The sequence below is a fragment of the Melanostigma gelatinosum genome (assembly GCF_949748355.1).
Source record: "Melanostigma gelatinosum genome assembly, chromosome: 17".
NCBI classification, from domain to species: domain Eukaryota; kingdom Metazoa; phylum Chordata; class Actinopteri; order Perciformes; family Zoarcidae; genus Melanostigma; species Melanostigma gelatinosum.
Genome location: NC_136650.1, coordinates 14350907 through 14359672, shown reverse-complemented (window position 1 = coordinate 14359672; position 8766 = coordinate 14350907). Strand labels below are relative to the sequence as shown.

The window sequence follows — 8766 nt, the reverse complement described above, 5'->3', positions numbered from 1 at the left end:
AAGAGGGGGGGTCGCCTGGTCATTTCTTGTCCTTAATCACAATTAGTAGGCCAATTGTTTCATCTCTAAACTAGGCTGTAAAGTACTGCTTTCTCCCTATCAGATTGAAATACTAAAGATGTGGGGGGAAAACTGGGACAGGGTGAGTGTGGTATTAGTGGCAAATAAATAAAGGCAACATTGTGACATTATTCACATTTCCATAGTTAATAAAAAACAGCTTGATCTTCTTTCCTACCCGAGCTGTCATCTTGTGACACCAGCGCAGAGTGGAAACCAGCACACACGCCTCCCTTTCCCGTTCGCCCCCCCCACACAACACAGAAGTCTCCGCCCTTCCCTCTCGCTCGCTCTCTCACACCAACGTGACTACCAGCACCGACGCACCGGAGCATCACGGGAGCTGTAGTCTCCGCCGCCCAATAGAGCCGGAGAAGGCGAGGCCTCACCAAAATACAACTCCCATCTCGACCCTCGCACGCCGAGCCCCGTCGACCAATCTGAATATGTGGGAGGAGCGCGTCCGCCCACAAAAGCCACAGCTATCTCCCCTGTCTTCCCCTTAAACACAAATCAATTGTGCACGAAAAAAATAGGGGAATAGGCGTAAAATACAAACACTGGTGACGGTTTGTTTTAGGGTGCACGACGGACGGCGACGAGGCGTCCCCGCGTCGTGCGGCGAGAGAAACGGCGGCGACAGGCAGCAGCAGCGGAGAGGGTGTTGTCCTGATGCTTAAATGGAAGTGGGTGGCCCTCTACGGTCACACACTGACAACTTCTCTGTGGATATTATTCTGACAAGCGCCAATTTGCTCGTTTATGGACTGGCTGTCCGGTAAAAGAGACATACGACGGGGCTGCGAGGGGGCCGACGGGGTCCGGTGACGTGCACGGTGTTCTCCGTTATCTCCGTTATTCGGGGCTGCTTGATTGTGCCTGCGCTTGGCACCGCCCTTCCTGGCCAGTGGGTGGTTTCGTCAAATCGGGCAGATCCGCCACGGCCCAGCGCCGAACATTGAGGCCGTACTCCGCCTCTGTACCCGGCCGGCCTTCTGCCGTGAACTACACCCTCTCCCTCTCGGTATATTAATGCGTTATGAGTGGTAGGTACCCTCCCCCCTCTCCGTCTCCACCCCCCTCTCTCTCTCTCTCTCTCTCTCCGTCTGACAGATAGGAGGCTCGCAGTACCTTTGATATTGAAGATGAGGTTACTGGTTTCTCCTTTACCTTTATTGACCACCTTTGTTGTTATCTGTAATATTATCAGGTTTGGGTTTTTTTAGGCGACTTAGTGTCTGCATGAGTGTGTCTCCTCCTGGGACTCTGTACTACTCACATTTCAACTGGAGATATTCTTATATATGATCTTATATATATTATATTTTGTTTCTGCTCTCTTTTGACAGACTCCAAGAAGGAATCATCTGGAACTGAAGGAGGGAAACCATCTAAGAAGGGGAAAAGTTCTGGATCACAGGTGAAAGAAAAATGAAATAAGAGTTTGTCATACTTCATTACTTTTGCCTTGCCTGTTAGGCCAAAAATGCACTCCCTCCCTCCCAGCCAGACACCTCTGGGGGCGTTTCTCTGGTGAATTCCACTTCCTGCTTCTGTGCAGAGCCAGACCAGAGCTTGTTGAATAGGCTTATACGGCTGTCACACTTCAGCCACAGTACTTTTGAATTGTCCGTTTGAATTAAGGTCAAAATGATTTAATTCTGCGTGTGGATTTATTATAAAGACCTGCAGCGTTGGTATGTGGCTCTACAACTGTGGAACCTCCTTTTTTATCTGCTTTTTGTAGGTTGTATATATTCAATATATTCTGTTCTTAAGGGCATCTTCTGTTGTCGAGCGTGTACGACAAGCATTGTTGTTATTCCCCGCTGTTGTACTTGTTACAGAAGCTAGGCCGTTTCCGAGGTGTATAGCATAAGAACATTGCCTGCGACCTAGTTCCTTTGAAAGAGAGAGAGAGAGAGAGAGAGAGAGAGAGAGAGAGAGAGAGAGAGAGAGAGAGAGAGAGAGAGAGAGAGAGAGAGAGAGAGAGAGGGCGGCATTTTCCTCCAGTGTTCTGAGAAAAGAGAAATGTGGTTCTCACACGCCCACCCACTCACTTCCTGTAATACCGCCCACTTCCACTGACAGCTCTCTCTCTTTTTCTCTCAGCTTTTTGTTTCTTATTGGCACCATGTTTTCCCCTCCCCTCTCTCTTTTACTCTCTCATCTTTATTTAATTGTTCATTGTGTGAGTGCATAATGATACCTGCCCATCTTTTCCTTTTGGCTGTTTTTACTTACATGGTGTACTTTCCTGTGTGTGTACGTTTGACTTCCCCTTCTTCCCTCGTCACTCCTGTCTTAACTGTTCCGCTCTCTGCCCCCCCACCCCCCACTCCGTCTCCTTCAGGATTCCTCGCAGCCCTCTCCGTTGGCTCTGCTAGCGGCCACCTGCAGTAAGATTGGAGGGCAGGAGGGGGCCCAGGCCCAGGTGGGGGCCCATCACTTCCAGGTCCAGGCTGGTCAGTTCCAGCTGCAGCCAGGTCAGCTCCAGGGGCAGATACTGTTGGACACAGCTGGAGGGCAGACCCTGGTGCCCCAGCAGCTGGAACTGGTCCCAGCTCAGTTCACGGGGAACGGCTGGCAGATAATTACAGCAGCACCTACAATGGCCAAAGACAACACCAATCAGCCTGTTGCTGTGACAGTGGCCACCACCATGGCTAATGACAGCTCACCGGCGGGGCGCAAGGTGACGGAAGTGGGGGAAGCAGTGGGTTTGAGCACATTTTTTTTTTTTTTTTGTTTGCCAACGTTTGTGATCTTAACCGTTTCACTGCTCCTTTCCTGTTGGGCAGGTGAAGTCATTTTGTGGGACCAACAGCATCGCAGCCAATCAGCAGCAGTTCCAGATCATCCAGGTACAGAACCTGCCCAATGCCGGGGGCGGGATCCAGTATCAGGTCATCCCTCACCTGCAGACTGCAGATGGGCAGCAGATCCACATCAGCCCAGCTCAGACGGCCTCCATCGGCACTGTACAGGAGCAGGTCCAGCTCATCCAGACCCAGAGCTCCGGCCAGACACAGGCTATCCTCCAGCCAGCCAACCAGCAAACCATCCTGACAACTACAGCCAATCAGACGGTCCCGCTGCAGATCCGCCCTGCACAGTCGTTCCCACTGCAGCTGCAGACTCTGCAGGGCTCCCAGACTCCTGTTATGACCACAGTACCCATAAACATTGGTGGCATGACCCTGGCTTTGCCAGTGATAAATAATATTGGCGGGGGCGGGGCCGTGCAGCTTATCCAATCAGCAGATGGCACATTCTCCGTTGCCAACGGCAACCAGCTGCTGACAACAGCATTGTCTGGGGCAGCTCCCGCCACAGCAACGATGGTGGTAGCCGAAGGTGAAAGCGTGTCTGATGTGACGCACGTGGTGTCTGTCGGATCAGAGGGTGGAACAGCTGACACCCAAGTGCAGAGCAGCGAGGCCGACTCTCAAAGCCACAACCAGGCCAATGGGCTACAGAACCAGATCGATACAGCCGGAACCATTCAGCAAGTGATAGTGGGCCAAATGGGGCACCAGTTGGTGCAGCAGATCCAGCTACAGCCTCAGAGTCAGCTTCAGGGGCAACCTCAGCACATTCAGACCCTCCAGCTGGCCCCAGGACAAACCCTGCAGCCCATCCAGGCCTTCCAGAACCAAGCCCACGTCCTTATCCGTACTCCAACCCTGTCCCCATCTGGGCAGATCACCTGGCAGACACTGCAGCTGCCCGGTGGCGTCTCCCTGCAGGGCGGCCTCGGGGCAGGCATGCCACAGCAGCTGACGCTGGCCCCCGTGGCCGGTGGGACGACGTTGGGGGGTGGAGGGCTGGTCTCCCTGAGTGGAGCTCCCCTGACGTTGAGCGCGGCCCAGATCAACCCGGGCTCTGGAGTACAGACGGTCAGCATCGCGGGGCTGGGCACCGCTGGTGTTCAGGTGCAGGGGGTTCCCCTCACTATTACTGGTCTACAGGGTAAGACCGTAATAAGAGTAACTGTGTGAATGTGAAGTGACGAATCCATCACGGATCCATTCATTAGTAGAAACAAAAATGTGGTATTAGCAATGAGGTCAGTTATTGATGGAATATGAAGCTCTAATGACTCTAATCTCCAGTATTGTGGTGAACTATGGCATACATGAATCATTCAGGATAACCTGCTCGCCCATTGAAATTGTGTGACACTTTACTCAAGTCCGTTTTGGATCTTGTTTTTTCAGCTTTTCTCTATTGTCATATTTTTGATAAATAAGTTTACACATTTTGTCTTTTTTTTTTTTTAAATCACCTTTCAGGTCAACCACAGGGTCAAGATGGGGTCAAAGTTCAGTCGTCTCCAGTGACGGTCACTGTCGGTAACGTGGCATCGGGCTCATCGATGAGTCCAGACCAGCTGGGCTCGGTACAAAGTTCTTCGGACCAGGAGGGACAGCCCAGCAAGAGGCTTCGTCGCGTCGCCTGCTCTTGTCCGAACTGCAGGGACGGAGAGGGACGGTACGAACACATTACAAACACGCAGCTCCACAGAGGACTGGTTGACCGTCTACAGCTACGTTTACCTGAACTCGTGTTCACACTTTTATGACCATTCCAAAATGAGTGATGACCGTCATGTCATGGTTTGACAGATGGTCCGAACACAGTGTAGCTTGTATCCTGAAGTGAGCGATCTGACCTCTCACCCCCCAGCACTTTGCAATGAGGAGCATGCACCCAGAAATACACCGAGAATATTCAGAGACCGGTCAAATGTGTTCAGCTCTGCTCGAATAATCAGTGAATACATTTGTTAAAAGTCTGACTAATTCCCTCAGAGAAGTTTAATCTTAGCTTTAGCTGTGGAGATTACTTCCGCGACTTCTAGACTAGCTGTGTTCCCATTTGTTTCAAGTCCTGAAAGCTTTTATGAAACACACACACACACACACCACCTGCAGCTCACGCCTAACTCGAATGTGTGTGTGTGTGTTGTAGGAATAGCGGTGACCCCACAAAGAAGAAGCAGCACATCTGCCACATGGAGGGCTGTGGGAAGGTTTACGGCAAGACGTCTCACCTGAGGGCTCACCTGCGCTGGCACACCGGCGAGAGGCCGTTTGTCTGTAACTGGATCTTCTGTGGCAAGAGGTTCACCAGGAGCGACGAGCTGCAGAGACACCGGAGAACGCACACAGGTAGGACGAACGCGTACAGGGATGTAGGCTGGAGATGTGGCTCACCCTGGTCCCGTCGGAAGGCCTCGGGGGTGATAGAAACTAAGTATTTTTCTGTGGACTGACTAGTTGCTTCAGCTCTAATTCCCTTATTAACGATACAATTCCACTTTTCCATGTGATTCTACTTCTTGCCCAACAGCTACACGTGTATTTAGTTGTAAACATAAGAGAAAACATCTCCGAGAAGGCACCAACCAAAGCCGGGGGGGGTCCTTTCCTGGTTTATTTTGATCTAATTCTTTGTCCTCTGCCCTCTAGGAGAAAAGCGTTTTGAGTGCCCCGAATGCTCCAAGCGCTTCATGCGCAGCGACCACCTCTCCAAGCACATCAAGACCCACCAGAACAAGAAAGCCGGCGCTGCGGTGGCTATCATCACCACCGATGACATGGAGGAAGACGCCCCCGAGGGCATGGACGCCTCCCCTCAGATTGTCGCTGTGGCAACCCTCTCACGTGACTCTGACCCCGCTACACCCACCACATCCAATCACATGGAGGAAGAGGAGGAGGAAGAGGAGGAGGAGGAAGAGGAGGAGGAGGAGGAAGGGGGGGAGTTTCAATAGGCAACTGACTCCCGTTTCTTTGCTGAAGGCTGACTTCCTGTTTTTTTGGGAGTCTTTGCAGGGACTGTAGGGGGTGGCTAGTTTTTCTTTTCTTTTTAAACTTTTAATTTGACATTTTAAAAATGTTGTTCTCTCGTGACAAAGGGACTCAAAAGAGACGGGATCATGCGATGAACAGAAAAAGAAAAATATAAACGTCACAATCTAAAAATAACTAACGCATATAATAACAAAAGTTTTGCCGAAACATATGAAAGATTAGTTTGGCATTTATAAAATGAATCTATAACAATTCCAATCGCAGTGGGGAAAGGAATGTAAGTCGTGTCTAGATTAGGACAAGATTAGCCTGCTGAATCTAAAACCATCCAACATGGAGGGACGTTGTCTGAATTGGAACAGAATCAAAACTCTATGCACAAAGTTGTGTTCCTGTTTCACACCTGTCGGACTGCGCTGAGAGTCAATCATGGTACAGGACTGTTGCAGAGCAGCGATAGAGCAGGGGGCAGTCTGGGACGGCGTGTGAGTGCATGTTTGACCTGTGTGAACGAGTGTGTGTGTCTGAATTCCCACGCTGTCACCAAGAGGATCTACCTAATTTGAGTTTTATTCATGGTTCAGGTTTAGTCCTCAGATCAGATTCAGGTGTTGATTCCTCCGAGACCAGTCAACGGATAAACTGTTATTGAAGAAGAGAGGGGAATTAAAAATAAAAAGAGTAGAAAAAAGCACATATAAAAAGATTTATAAATAATGCATTCCTATTGAGGCACAGTGGCCATTAGACAAAACTGTTTCTATAGAGAAAAACAATCTAGCTTTCTACAACCTTGTTTGTGTAGTGAAAGCAATACTTTAATGACAATCCTAGTGAAACCATGTTTACATTGTCGGGGGAAGTTTTCTCTGTTGCTAAAACAAGCCAGAATAGTGAGAATATGTGAAAGCAGTGCTGTCGTCCGAACAAATCCTGTTGCTTTGCAGATACCACAGGGTGGCTTTAACATCGCGGCTGCAGTCCATCCAACGCCAGTTTGTACTTTTTATACATTTAGATTTCCATCAGATGGTACCTGGCAGATGAGACGACAGTTTTGTCGGACAGCGGCACCGTCACTTTTTTTGGCTCTCTGTGCTCTGGCGACGGCCCCTCTGCACCTCCAACCCCGCCACGTGACCGATGTGCCACAATTGCCTTAACACAAGCTGTCGTACGGAGGGAACCTCGGAGTTAGCGGGACGGAGAAAGAGGGGAGCGGTCCTGCATTACGAGGAGGCGACACTGAGAGCACAGCACAGAGAGGTAAAGAGCCACAGAGTGACGAGAGCTGTGGGTGGGAGAGGGTCGGGCTACTTAGCTATGTGGATATTATGAGACGTTTTCTGGTGGTGTTGCTCTGTGTGTTAGTTCAGTGCGTACATTCTTTTGAAATTAAAAGATACTTTAATTTGATAGAATCCCTCACAGTAAGTTGACACACAGGACCCCACTGTGTACGGCTAATTTATTATTTATCCTTGAGTTGTACTGTTTGCCTTTTGCTGGACTCGTGTTCGTGTGCGTTGGTTCTGAGGTTGTGTACAGCATGTTTGAGTTTTTTGCCGTAGCGCTGCTTCTCTCCTTTAATCTGTGTGCTTCTGTTTGCTTTTTCTACATCTGACCATTGCTGTTCATTTCTTCTTCTTCTCTTTGCGCCATAACGTGTTTTTTGGAGGAAAATAAATAACAAAAGAAGAAAGCAAAAAAGTTACTGTTCTTTAAAGTCGAAAAGGTTGATACCAAACGAATTTTTATGTTTTTGGTAATATTGTGTGACAACCAACTTTTCTTTTCTTTGATATTTTGTAGTGACATCTCATTTGTAAATCTTTTTCTAAAAAGATGTTTGTTCGTCTCCATAACATTTGATAATGGGTTTTTGCCAGGTTAGCCTCAAAGGCCCCAGTTTATTGATATTTTTAAAACTGGTTTGTACAAACGTGTTATGTCAATAAAAAAAAAAGGAAAATTTCAAGCAGAAAAGATGCTTTGCCTGCATAACACTCGGCAATAAAGTGATTGAAACGGTCTTAAATTCCACGCTGATGCTCTGGTATTTGTGTGACCAATAGAAAACACGGTGGAGCCCTCACAATATCTACACATGGTACACTGACTTTAACACACACACACAGTCTCTATAACGTCTGCCGCTCTATAACGTTTGGGAACAATCACTGTTTCTGCCGTTGATGGACTCCAAATTGAGGCTGTGAGAATCGAACCTGTGACCACTCAAGAACACACAGCTGCTTTGAACTAATTGAGTTATGATGAGTACATTTTTGTTTGTGTAGACGGATAATGAGCCAATAAACCATCTACTTCAGAAAACACGAACGAGAACACCCCGAGTGTAACTCCGCTACGATCAAAGTGGCTTCTGGGAGTTCACCAGCAGGTCACTCTTGACTACAAGTATACAAAAAGACTCAAGTAGTAGGCAGCTCACGCAAACCTTTGACACGTCGTTCCTTTGAAGCACTTAAAAAAAAACAAAAAAAAAACACCCAAATCTACAACCTCTCTCTGCACCCTCAGGCCATTTTGTGGATCTGTGAAGGTAAAAAAAAAGACGTTTACTGTAGTGACCTCTCAAAAGGTTCACTAGTAACAGGTTTTGATGTTTTGATTACACCGGCGCGAAACCTTTTCCAGGACCCGTCTGCAGATCTGTGTCACCACAGTGTGCACACACAATGAAGATCCTCCATGGGACCTCAGGTTGACCTCTGACCCCTGCCCTGCAGCAACGCTACCTGCTCATTACAGCAGTTCACCTGTACCTGACCCCTCTCACCTGGAGAAACAGGTACACAGCAGCCGTGCACACACAAGCAGCAACCTTTTAGAAAACTTTGGTGCAGCTTAAAAAGGTAGAAGC

At 48.6% G+C, this 8766-nt stretch overlaps 1 protein-coding gene across 1 annotated transcript; it reads left to right on the top strand.

Moving 5' to 3' along the window:
* Positions 1 to 568: 568 nt before the first annotated feature.
* Positions 569 to 7853, top strand: sp4 (sp4 transcription factor). The gene is made up of 7 exons (XM_079287657.1): positions 569 to 1106; positions 1410 to 1480; positions 2414 to 2755; positions 2862 to 4032; positions 4356 to 4554; positions 5035 to 5234; positions 5535 to 7853. The coding sequence occupies exons 1-7, from the start codon at positions 1100 to 1102 to the stop codon at positions 5837 to 5839; spliced, it is 2295 nt and encodes a 764-aa protein (XP_079143783.1). The 5' UTR covers positions 569 to 1099; the 3' UTR covers positions 5840 to 7853.
* The last annotated feature ends 913 nt before the right edge of the window (positions 7854 to 8766 follow it).